This window comes from Stegodyphus dumicola, chromosome 2, assembly GCF_044657685.1.
Source record: "Stegodyphus dumicola isolate Sdum_Otavi_A_Nest chromosome 2, ASM4465768v1".
NCBI lineage: Eukaryota > Metazoa > Arthropoda > Arachnida > Araneae > Eresidae > Stegodyphus > Stegodyphus dumicola.
Window position 1 is genome coordinate 169,079,494 of NC_140769.1, and position 23,339 is coordinate 169,102,832.

General features: G+C 33.2%; 1 protein-coding gene across 1 annotated transcript; it reads right to left on the bottom strand.

The window, feature by feature from the left end:
* Window positions 1-2,449: 2,449 nt before the first annotated feature.
* Window positions 2,450-22,675, bottom strand: LOC118189322 (33 kDa inner dynein arm light chain, axonemal-like). The gene is made up of 6 exons (XM_035359906.2): window positions 22,520-22,675; window positions 21,574-21,734; window positions 18,108-18,277; window positions 14,514-14,692; window positions 9,772-9,936; window positions 2,450-2,585 (listed from the first exon to the last, which is right to left on the bottom strand). Exons 1-6 carry the CDS (start codon window positions 22,598-22,600, stop codon window positions 2,562-2,564), a joined length of 780 nt encoding a protein of 259 aa, XP_035215797.1. The 5' UTR covers window positions 22,601-22,675; the 3' UTR covers window positions 2,450-2,561.
* Window positions 22,676-23,339: the final 664 nt, after the last annotated feature.

Genomic DNA, 23,339 nt, shown 5'->3' on the forward strand with positions numbered 1-23,339 from the left:
CACACTTTAAGCTTTATCTTGTGTTTCTCAGTAAGAATTAACAGAGGAAAAACCTCGCTAAGCATTACAGCTAACTTCTTATGGAGAATCGCTAGGTTTGATACGAAATAACTGTAATTATGCTAAATATTTCTAGAAATTATGTGAAATCCATGCACTGTCAGTTAGCATAATATTTAGAGCTTAATAACGGTTTCATCCAAATGAGTAGGTCATTTCTTAAAAATGAATGCATGTTAGCTTCAGAACAACTACATTCAACCAAGGGGATATTTCCGTTGGAAAATGGAGATATATGGGAGCAATGTCCCCGAGTCACATAACTGGTCCTATTTTAACTTCAAATAATATTTGACGAATTAGAGACATAGTTTCAATAATTCAGAGTTGTATAGAGGCCGCTTCCAAGAGATTACATGCCGTTACTCAATGTGGATGAAATCGATAGAGGTTTTAAAACGGATTGATTTTGAAGAAACCTTCTAGATCTTCTGACCTGACGTTCACAGAAGTTTTACCTATTCTAGCATCGTAGTTCTTTCATGCTTTATTACTTTTCTCTAGATAGGTAATACTAAGTTCTTTTCCTCTTTTTTCTGTGGCCTTTACATTTTTACCCGTCTATATTCAGCTGTTTACTTATCCCCCATTTAAAATATTTTTTTTCTGAAGAAGAGCTTAGGCCAGATCACCCTTGAAATAAACATAATTTTGTTCAAAATCTGCGCAGTCTAATTTTACGGTTTTGCCCGATTTTATATTGGTATGTTCGTCTTTCAATTAAATCTTTATTTAGTAACATCTATTCAAAATTTACCTTTATATTACTTATATGTACAAGTACAATTGATAGTAATATTAATATGCTTTCTGGAACTTCCAGTTAGGTATGTAGTTTTAAACAGCATACCTAATTGTAATCGGCAACCTATCTCGGCAAGGTTTAGATATTTTTAATGCTATTTGCTACGGGAGGTAGCAGTGCATTATAAAAATATGTCTACCTGAAGGTCCACTCGAGTGGTCTATAGCTGAACAGAAATAATAAAATTTCAAGTACTGTATTGTAAAGCTTCCCTTAGTTTAATTAACCAATTATTCAAATTTCTGTAATCTTTCCTGAACTCCTCAACTTCCCCTTGCATTTCCTCTTCAGGATGCTAATTTAAAGTTAAGTGAAATAAGTATTTAAACGGATAAATCTTGGAGTTTATTCAGAACGTGTTTTCGCTAGCCAAAGCATGTTACGCGTCTGTCCTTGCTGTTACGTGGAGTTGCTGATACGCCATTTTGGCCATTTAAAAACTTATCACGCCGGGTAGGTTATTGTTAAAGCTTACAAGAAAAAGTATCACCGACTTTTCTAGCTTTTAGTATTTAACAGTATAAATCACACTTCAGCACTAAATAGCCTTTAATTAAAGACTCCCATCATAGCTTTAAAATAGTCACTATCACTGAAGCACTATAACTGTGGTGATTATTCACAGAATAGAATCAGTTCCAACGAAAAAAATCTTTATTATCACGAAAGAAAAAAGATAACGCTGCTACACTTTTCTAGAAGTTGAATATCTATTACTGTTGCCATACTCAAATTACTAAACTATACTAACAAAATATAAATAAGGCTTACTCATGAGCCAGGAAATATAACATACAAAATAAAATAAGTAATGCATTAAAGATATTGTTGCTTTAGCAAAATTTTAGTACCATGTGTAGAACGCTTCTCATGTGCGACTCCTTATTGTACACAGTAAAGTTCCGAGATAGTTTCCTGCGTTATTCTATATATGGGATCGAATAATGAGCAATATGTGTGAGATCTCGTAGAGTTATCGCGATTCATGATCGGGGTTTATTGATATCATAGTAAATATCCAAGCTACAGTAATGTCTGGTGCTCTATTAGTGATGGAAACAAATGGTAAAAAAAACTCTGGAAGCATGCATGTAGATTTCACATATACTATAATTGATGTTAACTGGTTTCTCTGAAAACTTTTGAGATAGGGTAATTGGTATCCAAGTTTCCATTATAAATAGGACGGAAAGGCCAGCATATGATTGAGATCTCTTGGAGATTTAAACCATTTGCAAATTTTTAATGATCTTTCGAAAATCAGTCCCGAATAATATGCGGCCTTTGCACAATGTTTCTTTATAGAGTTCGCAATAATAATCTTTTTTTTTTTTTTTCTTTTTCTTTTTTCCAGTATACAATAATAAGCTGAATGTGGAGCCTCTGAAATCAGGCATCCTAGATCTTTGATAGAACTGTGAACAAGAAAGAAATGATGTGCTCAGCCTTAAGACCTTTACAAGATGGTTTGAATATTTATTACCAACCATAACACTTATATGTTCACAAACATAATGCACATACTTTCTTGATAAGAGTTAAAATATGATATAAATATAAAATTTCGTTATAGTGAATGTGTATTTAACAAAAAGACAACTCTTTTTTTACAGAATGAATTTATTTCCATATTTATAGTTTACAGTGGCCTCATGAATGCATAAATCGTAGCACTTTGATTACATCTTTAGTTCTTTTAATTAAGGTACGATAACTGTTCCTGAAATGAAAAGAAAATTAGAAAATTTAAATCAATATCTTGTATTTCTTATTTAAATTATACAGGTGTTAAAATCTTGCACTTATTTCGCAAATTAAGTAGATGTTAAATGCGTATTATTACTTTTATTATTATTTTACGAGAATCTGTTTCTTATCAATTAGTTTTTTTATTTAAATTTTGAATTCGAAAATTTTTTCCTATAACGGAAGAAAATTAAAGCGGTTTGAACTGACCCGGACACTACATACACTGTACAGCCAAATTCAGCCACGAATGCTTTGGGGAAACCGAAAAAAGATGATTTAAAAAATATTTTTACCATCCTACACCAAAAAATTAAGATATGGTGTGTTAGTTCAATGTCGTATTTTGGAAGCTATAAGCAATGATCATATGCATTTTGGTAAAAATAGCGCACATATTAATGAAAATAAAGTTTTCTATTAAAAAGGGGCAATTAGTTTAGTATTTTTCCCTCTGAAAATGCAGAGTCTTTACTCGAATTCAAAGAAACTTACGGAAAACATAAGAACGTTTCCCTCCCGAAAGCAATTAATCTAAAATCTGTAATAAAATAAATCAAAATGCGATGAGATACAAGTATCTAAAAATAATTTTAATTATGTATGTGTTAATTATATATATATTTTATAATTTCGTATCCAGTATATAGGAACTTTATATAAAATTTATAGGTCTGTATGATTCCAACATTTAAGTTACAGCTAAAAATAAGGAACCTTAAAATCTTGCTAAGCGAATAATCACTTAGTTCAGTAGACAGAGAGCAGAACTCAAGAAGAGTTAAATAACCGTTATTATTCAAAATAAATTTAACAGTCAATTTTTATTGTGAATTGCTCAATCTCAAATCTGAGAAACGTAATTAAAAAGAATTATTTATTAATTTTAAGCTAGAAGTAAAATGTTTTTCCGAATAAGATAATTTACGGACATTGTTCATACTATATAATTGAAATTAATATTTTAATAAACTTTGCTTACTAAAACATGGTTAGGAAAACAAAATTTGCATATGCTTATAAGTAGTGCAGTTTGATAACTCAAAATATTAGAAAAATGAAAAGTGCTTATGTTACGAAAGGCCTTTAAATATAAACAGGGAATTATCAGGTAAATTTTATTCATTTAATGCAATGAAGGGACTTCTAAGTTCTTTCGATGCATTCATCTGCCACTGTAATACATTTGCACATATTAATACAATGCAATACATTTTAAGTCACTAAGTTTCTTAATTCCAATCGAATAAAATCTGTAGAATCAATAGATTTATTTCGAAATAAGAAATATTAAAAATCAGGTATGCCTTCTCTGGGATTCGAACTCTAGGCCTCTCAGCTGCCAGCTAGATGCGCTTCCAAATACATCACGAAGACACGTGGTAAGGAAGGAGTAAATTCCTTGCATTCACTCTCACTCAAAGGGCGACTAAGAAACAGAGGGCCCCAGTAGCCGAATCCTGGTTGTTATGAATTATCGTTCACCATATTTTAGTTCGCGCACCATTTGTAGAGATAATGAGGTCTACAAGTATTTCGGAATAGGAAACACGAAAAAACAGCGATTCCATTGCCAGGATATCCAATCCGGACCGACTGCTAACCGAACGAAATTCCAGGTATACCATAAAGACACCGGATAAAGAAAAAGAAAATTCCTTACTAGTCTTTTAACTGCATCTTGAATTTCAGTCAGAGATGACGGCTAATTAGGCGAGCAGCTAAATATGCACTAGCATATGAACACATATCATAACCTCCTCAGATATTTTCTGCAGTATTTTGATAACAACAGGTACCAAATGTAAAAACAAAGACATCCGCCATCTCACTGCAAACAGCAAAGGAAAGATAAAGCTGAGATGGGTCAAAGTCCACATCGGAATAGAAGAAAATGAGCTCTCACATAAACTAGCGAAAGCCGCAATAGCGGATCTTAGTACTCATGACATTTATATTCCAAAGCCAATCTCTCACCTCAAAAACAAGATCATTGTTCTGGCCATATCTAAATGGCAAGAGAATTGGGACTAAACTGATGTCGCTCGAGAGACCTGTAAATATTCACTGAAATTAAGACTTAACAAGAATCAGGTCTTTACCGAAACCAAGGCTATTTGCAGCTATGCTACACAGTTATACACAGGTTATTGTCCCACCCCTGCATATCTGCACAGATTTGGCAAAACAAAATGGACAAGTGCTGCTGTGGTATTAAAGGCGACCTCAGCCACTACTTACACGACTATCACGTAACGACAAGCCTACATCCACTAAATCAATAGACAAGTAATAAACTAAAATGGTGAGTGTTGCTTTCAAGCAATCATATAACTCTAAATAGAGCGATAAGGTTTTTAAATGCACGTTTGACAACTCTACTAAGTTGTAATTCTTTTCAACACTGAAAACACCGTAAAGAATATTGATTGTAAAGACTGCAAGCACCAATTATGTAATACATTTTAATAACCGTAATATTGAGTATCATAATTACGAGTTCAGTTCAAAATTCATATGTAAAAACACAGCTTCAAATTTTATGTTCCGGAACTACAACTGTTAACACATTGTAAATATCTGTGAAAGTCTATTTTCAAAATTTGCAAAATTCCAGTGTCTATAGGTTTTAGTTCCACGTAATATACGCGGGACTGCATCTGCAAACTATTCTTATAATTCTACTACTACACAAAAATAAATACCTGATTTTCCTTCCTGCCGACCTTGCGTTTGGGTTGTGGTTGGTAAGGTAGTAGTAGATAACTTTCCACTGTAAATTAGGCAAATAAGCGTAAGAGACGTCTAGTCAGCGGTGGGAAAAAAGACCTTGACCAGTTATTTCACTACGTTAATAGCATGCTCAATAGATTTTGAATTTATTCTCTCTTAAAAGTTCCTCAAATGAATCGAACAGTTTCAAGGTTCAGTCACTTTCAAACTTATTTTTAAGTCTCAAATCAATCTGAGATGGGATAACATTTCCATTAGCCAAAATTCTAACGATGAGTTTTCGCTGTGTAAAACAGTTGTGTACCTCATGCCTCGTCAGATTACAGTTAAGAAGACAGATTACAACATGGAAAAGAAACTAGCAAAACTACTGATAAGCGGAAACATAGATGTGTTTGCTCGATGAGATGTGATTAAGTTGAATTTCTCATAAGAACGGAACATAGAAATTCCTGTTCATATCGGAAAGGTGCTCATGTATTAATTGTTGAAGTAAAATTTTAAAGATAAAATTTATCTTGATTATAATTTACTATCAATAACTATCAAATGTTTCTAGATATTCCTTTACTACACATATTATATTCGTTACGTACTGCCTATTATACATTCGTTACATACTATTATGCGTTCGTTACATACTGATTCGTTACATCAACATGTATTTTTTTCCAATGGCGGACCCAAACTGTCCACAGACTTTGATCACTACTAAGGCCAGAAGCGGTGGTTACTTAACAATGGAGGCACCAAATAGGTGGTCTACCTTTCCCTTCTATAATGGGACAGACAAATACAACCAAGCCTTCTCCCGGATTCGAAGCCGGGCCCTTTGGTATCCAGTCGGCTTCCCTAACTACGATACCGTCTGTGCGGCTAGAACATGTAAGTAACTTACTAAAACTAATATCGGTCACAGATATCGTTTGATGTTTAGTAACTATATGACAGTTCAATTTGCTATATGCAATACAAAGGAAAAAAATCTGATGTGTACACCACATGACTTCCTTGTACGAAGTATTAAATTATACGCATTTTAATTGCATTTCGTTTAAATTTATTGGATTGAATTAAATCTATTTCGCCGACAGCGCATAAACCACAATAGAATAAATGCATTCTTTAAAATTTACTCTATTTGTTTACCATAGCGACACTCTGGCGCTAGGTTCACTTAACAGTATTATATTTCGTTCATATTATAACTCAGAATGCACAAAATTTATATCATTTAAAGAATTATCTAATCGTTGCCACATGTTCTGTTCAAATACTATAATAAAGCTAGAACCATGTAAAAAAGAAATTAAGCAAACAAAACAAAAAAGAAACAGTTTTTTACAGACGATTGAGTATTTCAGATTCAATTAATTCAGTTCTCACTTCGCGACAAGGCAAAAATATATAAAAACTCAAAATATCTGTATTAAAAATTACGAAGTAAATCTTAAACACTTATTTCGTCGAAAAATTTCCAGAAAGGATTAAGCATGATTTAATTCGCAATAATAAATGAAGGCGTTATCTTTGTTGTTGCGAAGCTACGTTTCTCTAGATTGGCAACAACTCCGCTACTCTGCTGTTTCAAATGCAAACAAGCAATGGCCGCCATCAAAAAATTATTAGGCTTAGCGGCACTTAAACAACTTTTAAATTGTTGATAATTCTAAAAATATTGCATACAGATTTACTAAAGGGATAAAAACCTTAACCGGAAGATAAGAACAACCTAATTCAATTATTTTTAAAACAAAAAATATACAATTTACAAACATATAAGAGTAAAGAAACTGAGATCACTGAGCCGGGTAACAAAGTGGATGTATATAAAAATATATTTATATACGTTTGGAGCAACCGATTAGAACCAAAATACGAAGTGCACATCTACATGTTATAGTTGTCCTATATACAAAATTTCAACGTTCTGAGGCTTCTCGTTTTTGAGTTATGCGAGATACACTGTAACACTTGTAAATTTATGCGATTTGAATGAAAGAACGAAAAAAGAAGCCACGAAAAATTCTCTTCAGAATTCATTTTAAAGCAGTTTTATATTTTTTTTGGAGGAAAAGAGTCTTTTATTCTGTCCTTATGTACGCAAAAACATCGTTAAATTGCATTCGAAAGCAGTCAAAACGGATATTTTCGTTGAAATCTGCTGCCTGAAACTTTTCGCGATTACAATACTTCCTTTTTACTTCGTACAAGGAAATAAAAATCAATAGTCAAATTTATGTATCTGCAAATACTGAGCATTTTGATCTAAATGAGGGTTTCTCAACTGGTGCCACTGGTGCCACGCAAAAGAAAAATAGGTGGTACGCAAAGAAGCAAAGTATTTTTAACTATTAATATTAAATTCAAAAATTAAAACCTCAGCATCCTGTTTGAGTTTTTTCTGTAACACTTGTAAATTTATGCGATTTGAACTTTGTTCAAGAGTGGTGGTGGTAGTAGTATTTTGTATTGGTGGTACTAAGGGTTTCCAAATTTTGTTTAGATGGTATGCGTCAGTAAAAAACGTTAAGAACCGCTGATCTAAAGCATTTTCCATGTGCACTCAAGCTTGAATATTGAAGACAGTAGCAGTTTCTAATCTTATATTTTTGGACTATAGCCAGAATGTTGTACATATGAAACAATCAGAATCTGGATATATAATAAATGAATAAAGAGATTTAATATTTCCAAAATGTGGCCAGAAACAAAAACATGGTTCCAACGATTACGCAGAGCACAGATGACTGACAGTGAAGAATGATTTCCTTGAGTTGAGTGATAAGTTCATGAATCATCACAACCGGCGTATCCAGTAGTCTTTAAATACTATATACAAGGAAATATTAGTACACTGTTGCACTTTTGCGCCATTAGAATAAACTATTGATTTAAGAATGTCTCAGACATAAATGGAAAGCCTGCAAGATCATCTCCAGCGCACCTCCTATGTATCTCAAATACAGATCCGTATTTTCTGAGTATTCCACAATTAGCAAAGCTCGATTAGTATGTGAGTTGTCCCCCATAAACTTGCATTAAGGTTCTGGGCGGCTCCCGCACGACTGTACATAATATTTGAAAAATCACCTGCATAATTTGATTATTGTTGAGCATCAAAAACACACAGGATCCCCACTTAAAACACCAGTTTATTTATTACTTTAAATCTTAAATACTATTCACATCAGCTAAATAAAATAAAGACCTCTAGTCACATAAATTAATCATTAAAAAAAACTAGAATTTTAGCAGTATTTTTGTCATTGCAATAATTAGTCATTGTGTGTATTGTAATTATTTGAGAAGATTTCACTTTAAATACAAGCTGATGTTGCTTACAAACGAATGCGGACACTGAAAGTTTCTCGTAACATTATATTTACAGGTTATAAAGACTAAAATTTTCTAATCAGGGAAATATTTCTGGTTTTGTAACAATTAACTTTTACCAACTCCTTTTGTTTGTGCCATTGTTTGTTGTCACATATATATCTCAAAAGTATCGTTTGGCTTTGTCAAATTCATCATCGAAAATATTTATTCAAAAGATTCGCCCCCAAATATACACTGTATGTAATAAATTATAGTCTCTAATTTTTAATTAATCTTTTTCCAGAATTGATTAAAAATTTCTACAATAATTTTTCTATATATGACTTTATATGATTTAGGATATCGGAGAACAGTATCTTCAGGTAGGCCTCCATGAGTAATATCTGCTCCAGCTCAAATTCGATATTCAATCACATTCTAATGGCCCACCAGAGGGCGAGCGGTAAAAGCCACTGAACACTGGTAGTTCGGTCCAGAATTTGAGTCCAGGCGAATGGGCTGGCTAAATGGGCGTTTTCGTGTTTTTACCCATGTGTAACGTGGATACGATCCAGTTTCCCTTAGATAAACCTTCACGGAGCATGCCTTCCTTTCCGTGTAGTACCTAATTGCGAACGAAGCACGTAATCACTAAAACAAAATCACATTCGAATGGATCTTTTCTTCGCTGCTTAAATTTATTCTACTATCAAAGTCCTTGCTTGAAAAGTGTACTTGTATACCACTCAACAAGCTGCCCGGACGAAAAAGTGGTTAGTGACTCTGACTGTCATACCGAAGGGCCCGGGCTCAAATCCCGGAGAAGACGTAGACGTAATTTATCCGTCGCTTGTTAGGAGGCAACGGTGGCTCAGGCGCCTATAAGGAGCCTGCATAATAAGGTGACCACCTCTTCCAACCTTAATAGTGACCAACACCTATAAATGGCTACAGGAAGGAATTAAAGAAAAGAAAAGTAAAATTTAGGAAAAAACGTATTATTCGTCAATTGCTCTAAAGCAACAGACAATTTTTTCAAAAGCTTATGTGGGCTAGCATAACAAAAAGCGCAGCTATAATTGTTGTTTACGAAAACCAATTGAACTTACTTTTAACTGTTTATTCAACTTTCGTAAAAATTCCATCATTTGCTCGTGACGTAGTTTTTCCATGTCTATTCTTTGCATGGACAACTGTTCTTCTGCTTTAATTTCGGCTTCTAAGTCCTTTTTTCGTTTTTCAGCTCTCTCAATTTCTGCCATCAATTGGTTATACTGAAACACAGCATAACTAGCACTACATAAATTAGTATAACACATTTCGAATGGATGTGGTTAAAATAAGTTAGAGCTCATTTACTATAATTAGTATAACAAGTTTCGAATGGATGTAGTTAAAATAAGATAGAGCCCATTTAGTATATATGTTAAGTTTGTTCTTAACATATCAGTTAAACTACCCTAATTAACGCATCACTGTAAACGATAGAACTATATAGAACTGAGCCTAGATAATCGTTAGAACGGTTAAAATCGAACCTCTTAACCGAACCTTCTCCGCAGCTGGGTTCCTTAAAAAAAGTCCGCATATGTTGTAAATAAGTTAACGCCATTATAATGCGTCTATTACAACATTAATATTTTTAGACACTTTTTATATTTTTCTTCTTCTATGCATGACTTCATTCCTAAATTGAGGAGCAAAGAAGGCATCATCCGATTAATTAATTAAAACTTGCCTGCATAATTTTAAAAATAATTAAGTAGCTAGATAAAACGAATAGATTTATAATAAAAATAAAAATGAAGCATAAATAAATCACTAAGTAATAATAAATAAAAACAAGCTAAAATGGTTCATTTCAGGATGAAATATTGTTCATTAGCGAACTCATAACTGTTAGCACAAGCAAGATCACAAGGTCCTCAAGGTCCTTCTAAGATAACAAAGCTAGTATTTGAGTTATATATAAAAAAAAACCAGAAAAACATGTATGTACCTTCTTAGTAATCGAGGTTTAAACCTAAGATAAACGACCAACTGTCAGGCTTAATCACTCTAGCACTGATTGGACTAACATATTATGAAAAATTAAAAATATATATATAAGAAGTCGGTATTTATCTCTTTTATGAAATTTTGAATGTGATCTTTTGCTTTTTTAATTATTACTTCCGTTTCATGAACTGCAATTTATTTTCATCGATATTTTATGAACAGTATTTCATTCTACCTAATCTTTTTAAGTTATTAGATATTTGAAAAGAAATCTCTCAGGTCTTCTTATTCGGCTTCATATTATTTAACTAAATAGCGAAGGAGATTTTGAACTATTTTTGTAATTGCACGGGAGTGATTATGGAAAAGATACAGACCGATTACACTGCACTATTATTTAAATTTTGATTTGAAAGCAACCAAATGCACAGGCACAGTAATTTTTAGTACAACCAAGTATTTTGTCTAAATCAAATTTTCATCTATTGAATTGTAATTAACTGAGGTACGTGTGCACGCAAATTAAATACTGTGAATAAATTGGCTGAATAATATGTTTCAAAATTAAATTGCGAAAGTTGAACTAGACAGTTAACTAAAAGGTTTGAAGCGAAAAACCTGGTTTTCACTTTGTAATAGCAAAATTTAACCAAAGCTTTGAGCCCCATGCTGTGACATTACAAATACTCCTAAGCACTGCTTGTAAAAGGAAACATTAACGTAAACTAATGAAATTAAAGCAAACGATGCAGCTTTTAGCATTAACTTTATTCTTAATTGCCTTCCTTTTAACTATACTGGATAATTATTTGCCCTCTAAGTTTAAACTGAAATATGCAATATTACAGACAAAAAGACAGCTAAACGCTCAGGATCGCACAGCTGTAACAAAACAGGTTTCATATTGCCCAGATGCCTTTATGCTAGCTAAAAGACGTGATTTATTCCAACTAAGCATGTTTAGAAAATGGTGCAATAATAGTCTATATTCATTTCTGAATTCCTACGAACTACGTAGTCCGTTAATCATATGTTACGTGTTTCTAGACATAATTACGTTATTGAAACAGTAGATGTCTCTTTTTTTATGCCAGGCAAACACTTTTAAAAATACTGCGTCAGCAACATTTTTAATTGATTTCTTCTCTTTTGTCTATATTTTTACCCAAACAAATGACTTCTCTTTTCCGATAGTTTTGCGATAAATTAAGTATTTCCTTTCTATTCGTGTACACAGTTTTCATCAACGCATAGACAAATATACTTGTGGATAGCTTAAAATAATCTTTATAGATGACGTTCAGTTTTTTGTAACAATTCGACAAATGAAAAAAAGAAAAAAAATATTTAAGTACAAGGACTTTGTTAGCTCAATTTAAAATAGGCTTTTCTGTGGCTTCTTGTATCATTTTAAATAAAATTCTGTTTTGGGGTTGAAACTCAGGTTAAAAACAAGACGAGGCCAATTCTACATCCTTACATGCTAGCTAAGTCGAAAAGTTGGAATAAGCTTCTTTCCTCGGTTTATTTAAAAGGCTAGAGCCCTCGCTTTAGTGAAAAAGCTAGTTCTTTCCTCTATTTATTCCTCGATATATTATTTATTGTTGATTTCTACAACTTTATCAGTTGTAATGTTACCAAACAATATCAACGTTCTTTCTCTCTGCATCAGCAGTCGATGTAAGACACGTGTCATCACTTATAGCTATCCTAATCTCTTAGAGGTTTGCAAATTATTACAAGATAGCGAAAAACACTTAAATTACATGAATTTTCGTGATTAGACGTTGCCATATTATCACTAGCGGATTGAAATTATATAATACTTCGAGTTGTCGTTGCTGTTACTTTCTGTTTCCTGCATATATTATTCGTCGTTTCTGGTCCCGAATCAAGTTCTATATCTATATTAACTCCCTTTATGCCCACATCCATCCTTCCACGATCTATAGTTTTCTCGCATTAATACCTCGTAAATTACTTTCATGAAACACCCTTTCTAGCGCGGATCGTTTCAAAACAAATTTAAATAACTTCGTATTAATTACTTGCATTACCTTCTGTTTGGCACATAAGACTACTCTATTATTCTGCGTTCCCTACGGTGTATGCTGGGCTTAGTTACGCCACTTAGACGCTAAGCTGAAAAGCTCCTGTCAAAGCGTCGCAAGAGCTCAGCAACCAGTATGTCGCTTAACCTAACTGGGGATGTTTCAGTTTTCAACTGGGAAGCTCTCTCGTCGGTGATTCGGTTCATAAACCCAGCAACATAGTATGAAGTAATGCTTCGACAAAGTAATGCTTCGCACGTAAAATTCTCTTTATCAGGGTCGCTTCAGAAAGCCATTTCGTTTCATTTTGCAATAAGCGTATTCCCGTTAGTTTTCAGGTATTTCAAGATTAGTTTTTCAGTCTGGGTCTATAACAAATATGCACAAAAATTTCAAAAAGGTTAAAGGGAGCAAGAGAAGATGCTGATCTTCATCAAAACTCAGTTCTATAAAAAGCTGAAAGTTTCCAGTGCGTAAAGTGGAAGTGACAGCAACCGAGGAAACACTATTAAATCTCACAAAATCTATTTGTTCATCAAATATTCAAAAGCATTTAAAGGAAAATCGTTTTACGTTTTTGAAACTAGTCGAGCGCAGTTGGTTCTTGATGAAGGGGATGAGCTCATCTGTATGCGAGGAAGGATTATCTCGTGTTCTTTTTTCCCGTGGTTGCCATAAGAAACTACTTTTTTCGTTATTCTTACAAACGAAATAAATGTTAGAACTACATTTAACTCTTCTTCATGAACGTGTTCTTGTGGTACGTGAAAATATTAAAGGTAAAATACAGTGTTACGGATTTGGTATTTAAATAGCTAATGTTTGTAGAATGATAAATTAAATTGTTTATGCCCTGTGCAGTGCAGCGCGTGACGAATATTAAGAGAAAGCTAAGCCGGGATATTCAAAATACAAGAGCACGTGCATTTAACATTTAACAAATAAATATCTCTTTTTCATTGCGAGAAATTGCTAGAACAATCACGTGCGGCCGATTTAAAGAGCTATAAAAGCCAGAGAAAGAACACCTCAGCTCAGTTTTGTTTAGCAAAGTGCTGTTGTTTACTTTAGCGAATTCGCGGTGAAATCGGATTAGCTTTCTCTACGTTTCTCTGTTTTGACTTAGTTATGTTGAACGTTTTTAGAAGTTTAAAAGATTACTACTGTGAGGTATTGGAATATTGTACGAATATCTGAGGAAATTTAAGCATTTTTTTATTTATTGTGATAATAATAAATTTTATTTCTTTTTCATCGGACTTGTGCATTCAATTCATAACGAACCCGTACTCACGCAACAATTTTTGGTGTCAGGAGTGGTATTTTGAATGCCAATTACAAAAGCGAGGGAAGAAAAATTAAGCAATTGATAGCAGTCTCTGCCTCCTTTAAGGAAGAGATGGAAGCTGACCAAGCATCCTTTAAAGAAGAGATTAAAGCGGGACAGGAATCCGTTAAAGAAGAAATGAATTTGGGTTAAGTATTTGTTAAGGAAGAGATGAAGGCGCTTCAGGATTCTGTTAAAAGAGAAATGAAGGCCGTTCAAGAAAGGATTGAAGCAGGTCGGGAGGAAATAAAAAAGGAATATGCATATTCCTAAGATGTCCACTTCTAGAAGTCACCAGTATTTCTGAAAAAAAAAAACCACGGGACACCACTGATAATGGTAGTCAAATCTGATAGTCAGTATGATAGGCAAATATAAATGAGCATTAATATTTGAATACCGTTTTCCTATAATAGGTAATCTGTCTGACTTGACCATTGCTTACTTATAAAATAATATGTCTGCGTTTACCAACCTGAATCTCGACGCTGTTCTTCTCGGCTTCGGCTTGTGTCGCTTTTCGGATGCCATATTCCATACCACTTTCGTATAATTGTTCGTATGCAGCAATCGTCATGCGAAATTCATCACGAACTCTGAGCAAGAGAGAACCCCTCTCGGCACAAAGGATTGTAGATTGGCGAATGAGTTCATCTCAAGAGAAAACAAAACAGAATGAAACTATAAATTTATAGGCGTGAAAAATTTAAGTAGTATCGCTGGTAATGCAAACTCACTATATTAATTATAAATTCTAAAATTGCTTTAAGGTTAGCATTTAAGCAGGTTTTTTTAAAAGCAAGGAATTTTGACACACACACACACACACAAAAAAAAAAAAAAAAAAAAAAAAAAAAAAACAAGACTGGATTATTTCGATCTCAGCAATGCATACTAGAGTTATCTGCCTCGGAGAAATGTATTTTCGTAAAGGATTACACTCACGTAAAAAGCCGGGAGTTGCCGAAATAGGAAACTTGAAACAATTTAGCTCACAAATCTAATTTTGTTGCCCAAAGCAATTAACTACTAACCCATATAAGTTTTAAATTATTGTTAGAGCTAAATGATATATGCAGCAGACAGTAAAACAAAATGTTGGTTTATGAAGTAGAACGATTAGGCGGGGAGAGTGGGTTGCCGAAAAGCGGTTTGTAGGACCATAAAGTAAGATCACCATAAAGATAGATTGCTTCAGAAATCAGTCAACTTCAAATAATTCGCATTTCATTGAGTTGTCTGTTTTATGTAAAGCATCTGACACCTATGGAAAAAAAATCACACGCTTTTTTTTAAATAACCGCATTAACGTTTAATGGTAATTATGATAGCCAGACTGTACTTCAGCCAATAACAAAGAACACAAAATACCTAGTATTAGATGCTGAATGTGGCAGCTATCATTATTGAACACTGTCTGAAGGTGACATAAGATATACGAACATCCAAAAGAGCACTATGTTATGCTACAGATTGTCAACACAACTGAATTTCCGCTACATGTTTGTGATATCAGATAGTCGTAATAATAAAAAATGACAGGATGTCAGATCTTAGAGATAACCATTTATACCATAAGTGGTGGTTTATAACCCCATCTTGGCTAAAGTTTTGAATATGAGTAATGCAGTATGCAGTGCTATTTCATCCTGAATGAATAACACGTACAATGGAACTTCGATATACGAGTTCGTTCCAGCATTGGGCTCGTATAGAGAATTTCTAGTATCTAGAAACAAACTTCCCCATTGAAAAATAATAGAAACTCAGTTAATCCGTTCCTCACCCCCAAAAATATCAACATAAAAATCAATCTTTCTAATAAATAACACTAGTAAATAACATAACCATAGTTTATCTTTATGATAGCTTCTGAAACCGACCTTTTAACTGCTTCTCGTTAATCCACACCAACAACAGATTCTCAATATCTTTTAGGAGTTTCGGACGATGCTAGGAAATAACGGTAACTCCATTGGCCACATTAAGTTTCTTAATTTCTTCCTTCTTCTTCAGAATAGAGCAGATCGTCGATGTCGAACGTCGATGTCGAACATGACGGAAAATCTTCGCCAATTCCGTCACTCTTACACCCCGTTTAAGTTTACCTATGAATTTTTTCTTAATTTCAAGGGCTATGTCTTCCTTATATTTCTTTGCAACACTATCTGAGGAAACAATCTTTTTGGGAGGAATCGTGAAATAATTATTTTTACTTTAATGTAATAAACAATTAACTCACAAGCGCACAAACACGTAGATCAAAGACACTGAGTAATCTGACGAGGGGATTCCATGAGTCGAGCCGGATCGGGAAATGGCGCCACGCATACAACAGCCTGGCTCGTTATTCGAGTCAATGCTCGTATTTAGAGGCAAATGTTTAGCTCATACTTTCTCGTATCTCGAATTTCTCGTACATAGAGATGCTCGTATCTCGAGGTTCCACTGTAATTGGTGTTATCAGATTACTTGCTTTTTTAATGTTGTCTCAGAATATGCCATCATCATGCTGACTTGTGAAAGTGTTGCTGAAATATTACTATTGCACGCAACCTATGGCCTGAATGGGGCATCACGCGCTCAGTAAAATAACGTCTAAATAGATTAGTGACTTGGGGGGGAGGTAAGTAAAGTGAGGCTTCAAAGCGAAAAAGGGGAAAGACCATTGCCTTGATACACAGATATAAGAAGTAATTCTATGCATCAAACTGCAGACAGGACGCCTAGAAACATGAAAATGATATGAACACAGACAGGAACAGGAACAGGCGAAAATTATTCTAATTCAGAGAGTGTAACATATGAACCTACACATAATTGTGCGAATACAGTTATGTATAAGGAACACTCAAAACATGAAATAGAATAACAGTACAAATTTCAGAATTCCTGAAACATTATCTATACATAAAGATAAAATAATAGAATTTAAACACAGAGCCCGTAACTGGCATGTAAAGAAACTTCAAAACCTGAATATAGTAAACCCAAAACTAAAGCAAAATACTAATATATACAGAAATACAAAATGTGCAATTAAGAATAGTATAAGAAATTTAAAACCTGAATTACAACTTAGATAAATGTAAACAAATAAATGCAGCTTAAGTGACAAAATTATCGGGGCCTAATAGAGCAAAGGTTTAAGTGCGCAGTAATTGGTTTAATATACCCGTCATTGTCCAAAACTTTATAATTAATTTCTAATTCAGATTGGAGCCATAGTGAAGAAATTATCAGTGCTCTTCCTAGGGTGAACAGCAGTTACGGCATAACCATGATTCATAAAAGGGTTCCAGTATGTAGCGCCATCTAGTGAATACAATTGCTAGTGAAATTAAAGCAATAAACCGAATTTCGCGTATTTTCCTGCTTTCTTCTTCATTATACATTGTAAATTTAACTGACAAATAAAATTTTTAAACGTTTACCAATTACTAAATAATTTTGTATACCTTTATACAATTTCCCATTTATTATATAAACAAATAATCCATATTTATATACTTTATTTTATAATGTAATTTAAGGCTATTTGAAACATGCAAATTTTCGTAGCCTGGAAAATTGTCTTAAATTGCACTTTGTGTTTTGATGCACCATGATGAGACAGTTTTAAAAACATCTGCGATGTACATTCTAAAATGCCTTCACAAGTATATACGTCCAGGTTTTATATTTTCAAGTATTAATATAACAGCTAAATTGCTTAAATTGTGAAAGCTTAGAAATATAAAGCTGTGCTTAAATATCTCATAAATGACTTTGAATATCATGTTTCCAGTTTAAGAAAAAAAATCAATGAAACAGAAGCTTTTTTGCTCAAAGTGTGACATAGTATTGAATGGTCGAAGTAAATCTTTAAGCCACTGATCTACAATGTTCAGGATATTATCGTTTCACACATGTTTTATCTGTAGAGACTGTATTAATGCTGTCCAACAACCACATTCAATTATTGCATGTTTCAGCGAGTGACATCATACAGCAATAACAATAATTATAATATGTAGAAACATTATATCTCTTAACTAAATGGAAAATAATAATTATCAAATATAGTTACCGAACAATTGATCATATAATTCTCGCCTAATTGGACAATATCCTTGCATTCGAACTTGTCTTTCTTTTAAGCAACTTTCAAAATTCTTGCTTAGTTCGACTAATTGTGATCGGCTTATTGGTTGGCGAGATAGCCTCAAAAGGTACATTTTGCCGTTTCTCTCGATTGTCCTAAAATAGGTACATTTAAATTTTAAATTATGCATAAAATTTTATATATTATATATACTGTCTGCGGCATATATTAGTGCTATAAAAGATTCTACTGTTCAATAATGGCAAAAATTGAATTATAATGTAAATAAACAATACTAGCAGTTCTTCACTGTCTCATTTTGATTGTTTGGCAAGCATTAAACTATAATTTAAAAATGCAGCAATAAAAGCTGCAATATAATGCAATATAATATAATAATAATGCAAACAATTTTAAGTGTATATAAACTTACAAGTAGGAGTACTCAGTTTAATTTTATTCACGAAAAAAATGTTGTTTCTCTATGAAAAATGCAAGACTTCGCTTTTTAGTTCATTCTATATTAGTCTAAGAGGTACTTTTCCGGTTGGCCGGCGCAAGCGATAAAGTCGCCAATACAACTATGCCAAACGGAATATCCTCGCTGATAACTTCTTACGCCTCATTTTTAAAACGTTGTATTTATGCGTTATAAAAATATTAAAAAAAATATTAAAAAAAATGTTTAAAAGCAAAAAACTTCCAAAAAAAAAAAAATAAATAAATAAACTTGATTTTTCCTATTCCTAAATTTTCTCGAGCTGATGTGGCTCCCTCTGTGTATGATGGTGTGGTGGTGCATTTAATTATGGCACAGCAAACGAGGGCTATCTGTCTAAGGGGAGGGATGCCTTCGTAGAGGACTTTCTAAGAGAAACTGGCTCGTATATACGTTACACATGGGGAAAACCACGAAAGCGGCCATGCAGCCAGCCCGATTGCGGGATTCGAACTTCTTACCGAGCTACTAGTGTTCAGCGACTTTACCACTCGGCCGCTGGTGGGCCCTCTGTGCATTATGATAACTTATTTATGCATTTTTCTCATTTCTACTCACTACTTAGATATTTTTCTGATGTGGAGGTACATAGTTTTGGACCATAGGCACTTCATAATTTATAATCATTGGCATTGGCATTTTCAAAATAAGTCGCAGCCATTTCTTATCAGATTGACTGGTTCTTTTAATACTGGCATTCAATTACATACAATTTTTACCAGGTAGTACAATTTTACGCTCTAAGGCCATTCGCGGTAATTAGGTCAATTAGAATGCAATCACACCGCTCACCCGAAGACGAAAATATAGAAAAGGCAAAGTCAAGGGTTAAATTCAACAATTCTAATGAGAATACACTAGCGAAGTAAAGCACTGCGGTTTTACATAATTTCTGAGTAAGCTATTCGTACGAATTGAAATAATTCTTGCATTTAAACTTGTATTCCAAATTAAGATTTAGCTTGAAATTAATGTAGATAATTACTGAGAGAATTACATTTTTGTAGCGTAGTTTACGTGAGATGAGATCACTTGGGGTCACGTGATATGAACCGGCGAATCAGCTATGAAAGCATAATAAATTCTTAAATTAATGTCTTTTTACAAATTTATTGTCTTTATTTATTGGCTTTTTACAAAATTTTAAACGAGATTGAAATATTTATGCCTTCAAAGTAAAAAATTCTTAGAACTAACATTTGTTAACATTATTTATCTGTATACTTGATGTTGTCGCCAACAAAGTCTGCTTGACGAGATTTGCGTCGGCGAAACGGAAAAGTACCTTTCAAGAACATTAAACTCTGATTTTTGAAAGTGTTTAACTATGCCTTTCAAAATATTTGGTGTTCCCCTTCCGCACTCGTATCTGAAAACTACTCTTAAATGTAAACTAATGAAGCAGTGGCAAAACTACTGGGAGACAAGCACCACAGGCAGAAGACTGTATGATTTCCAACCAAAAGTTAACCGCAATTTAAATAGCAGTTCTTCGCACCTCACAGAGTATCTGACAGGTCATGGCCCATATATGTCCTATCTTGACAGATTTCGCCTAAGAGACAGTGACCAATGTATTTGTGGCAGTACTGGCGACCCAGATAACTATCTGTTTGACTGCTCGCACACATAGAATTCACATTTAAAAAGACAAACTGCAATCAATATGCCGGCATGGTTCAAGAACACACACAAGAATAAATATGCGCTCAGCCGCATTAGAGACTGTACTACCATTGCTAAAACTCTGGAGTGACTCCTTTCCTTGGACACCGTGCCGTCAGCAGCCTGCTCTGTACATATATTAATTTACTTAATGTCTTGTTTTTTTTTTTTTTTTTTTTTTTTCTGTTTTTGCTGTTTTTAATTGTATTTAATATTATGATTAATCCAGAACTCATTTAATGTATTCCACAATTTGTAATGTATTTGGTCATCTTTACATCCGTATCTGATTTTTATAGCACATCCTTAATATAACCGTATGCCTAACATGTAAGATAATAGTGAAAAGTGTTCCGCTTAGTCTCAGCAGTCCCCACCATGCACCTTCTTTTCATGTTCTGGTCCTAACCTAAATATATTTGTAGCCTTCCTTTATAGCAAAATTTCTCTTCAGCATCAGGTAGTGCTCACATTCATAGGATGCAGAACTTAGATCCACCGAATTCCGGCTCCAGTATTTCTCCGTTTTTAAATGAAATGTAATTTCACTCGGATATCTGAATTAATGAGGCCATATTGATTTAGTATTACATTAATTGAATTAAATTTAATTAATTTTTGTTTATTTACTTGCATTTAATTTTTAATTAGTAATAATTTGTATTTAATATTTTTTTAACTTTCCTGAAACCCTTCCATAGAGTATGAAAATGGCGACTTTGGAAAGAAACTGAATATTTGTCATGTGCATGGTTGCCTGAATAATTGTTATGTGCGTGGTTACCATAGTTCGGTGTATTCTGAAGCTATGGCTATTCCTACTAAGGTGGTTGAATATACTTCAGTAACTAATAATACTGCCTTCTATAAACTACTTTTATAACTAGAAACTGTTTAAAATTTAACAAAAAAAAAAAAAAAAAAAAAAAAAAAAACTGCTGGGTTTAAGCCTAGTATACAGTACACACGGGATTCGGCGACTTATGGTGACATTATTATGAGCATTAAACGAGTTATTTTGTTAGCTACAATTTTGAAAATCGTGCCAAGATCGTGCCGTATACTAAATTTTGCCAATCTGGTGTTTGGCTTCTCTTTTACAGACGCCAAAGAGCTCACTCATGCCAAAGAGCATGGCTGGTGCATAACAGAAAAGAGCTCAAAATTAGATGTTAGTCTATAGTCTATGAACAAATATACAATTTAATGGATGTTTAATTTAATTTCATTCAAAATACTGAATTTAATTAAATTTTAAAATTACCGAAAATATTTAATGAGTCTTACGTTGGTAGCAAAATGGAGTCTAGTACTCTTGCTATCGTTTCGTTGCGTACTGCTTCTGCCCTCTGCGCTTCATCTAAAGAATGAGGATCGAAAAGTAGACTATCTGCTTCTTCCCCTTCTTCATCTGAAGAAGAAGATGAACTGTCCTCCGTTTTTGGCGTCTGTTGAAAATTTAATCAATAAAAAAATTTGAATTAGAAATTAATAATTTATAAAAATATTTCTTATGAATAAAATTTATAAATTTTGCTTCTGCTTAATAAAAGAGGCTACATAACTTTGACTTTTGACTTAAAGATAAATTCATCATTTATGTTAATTTAGTAACTGACGAATAGTTATTTTCCATTCGTCAGTTGTTTTGTTGTTTTTGTTAAAAACACAAAATTTTGCTTTTTATTCACTTTTTCATTTCAGTGGCGCCATCTATATTAGGTAATGAGAACCAATCTCTGCTGGTATGCATAATTTAGAGTTGTCAATGGTGATGTTCTTTACATATGGCACCAGTTCACATCGACATCTGCTCTGGCTGCGTTACCCTGGATAATGGCCACACTATCGTTAGGGTGATCTCTGCATCTTGGAGCTATTAGTTAGTCTTGAGCCTGGCTTCTGCTGGATCGTAGCAAGGCGATCAAAACGATAACGTTAAAAGACTCCCCTTAGCACAGTGCATTTGAAGCCGTACATTTGAAAAATCTATTAAACTTCCAAAAAATGTAAGAGCTTAAAACTAAATTTATCTAGATACACAGTCTAATCCAAATGATTAGACTGATAGCATTGCTTAGCGCTTAGCTTAAATGAAGATTTAACTGATTTAACTCAAAGTACAGTATAAATTAAGCATAAATCCTTTTTAAGCAAACAATACAACCTTGTCAAAAACATTTTAATCCATTTCTTCTTATTATTTTTACTATCAATAGTTTCAAATATTTACCGCCGGTCGAGACTCTGTGTCTTCTTTTGGCAAAGGAATTTCTTCATATTTGACAAACAGTAATTTATTTTCGTCCGTCATTTCTGTAATAATTGCAACAAAAATTAATAACAAACATGAATAAAACTCTAGAATCCGAACTTAATTGCCACAGTTAAAGTTGCTAACTTCATAAAATTTTGCTATACTTTTGCTTTTTCTCTATTTCCATATTATAGCAGAAGAAGTAGTAATTTACCATTTTAAATATATATATATATATTTTAATTTGTAATCCTGGCTTTGCAAAACGAAAAGTTTTTTAGGTCGAGAATGGCAACATAAGTTTAGTTTTATATTTCTTTTATTCAATTTTGTTTCATGTAACTGAAAATTTGTTTCTGTTTCGTTATTGTGGGTAATTAAAGTTAGAATAAAAAGTAAATTCAATTCAAGTAATGAAAATTTTTTCTTAAAAATATTTATCTGATAGATTCTGTCTGTATTTCTTTTATAATTTCAGCTTTACATATTAAGATATTCTAGACATGTAAGAAAAACACAAATAAAATTTTTAAAATTTCCAAACGAAAGACTCTCTTTTGCTGACTAGTACGTGTCCGAAACAACAGTCCATTCGATATCCAGAAAAATTAATCGTCACGGTACTCAAACCATCAGATATCCAACAGGAAAAGAATCTGAGTATCGATAGGATTTTATTAGATTTTCAGACTTAGGGACACTTGAATGATACCTTGATCATCATTAAGTATCTGTAGTTATTTGAAGTATTTATTTTAGCATACTTGTGCTTCTTCTAATATCATTTAATCCAGTA

Bases quoted from the DNA above. Each gene is read 5' to 3' on its own strand.
- LOC118189322 (XM_035359906.2), bottom strand. From the start codon at position 22,600: ATGACGGACGAAAATAAATTACTGTTTGTCAAATATGAAGAAATTCCT. The intron at 18,278-21,573 runs GTAAGACTCATT...TACCTATTTTAG, and splicing joins GACTCCATTTTGCTACCAAC to GACAATCGAGAGAAACGGCA. The intron at 2,586-9,771 runs GTAAGTTCAATT...TTTTCATTTCAG, and splicing joins AGTTGAATAAACAGTTAAAA to GAACAGTTATCGTACCTTAA.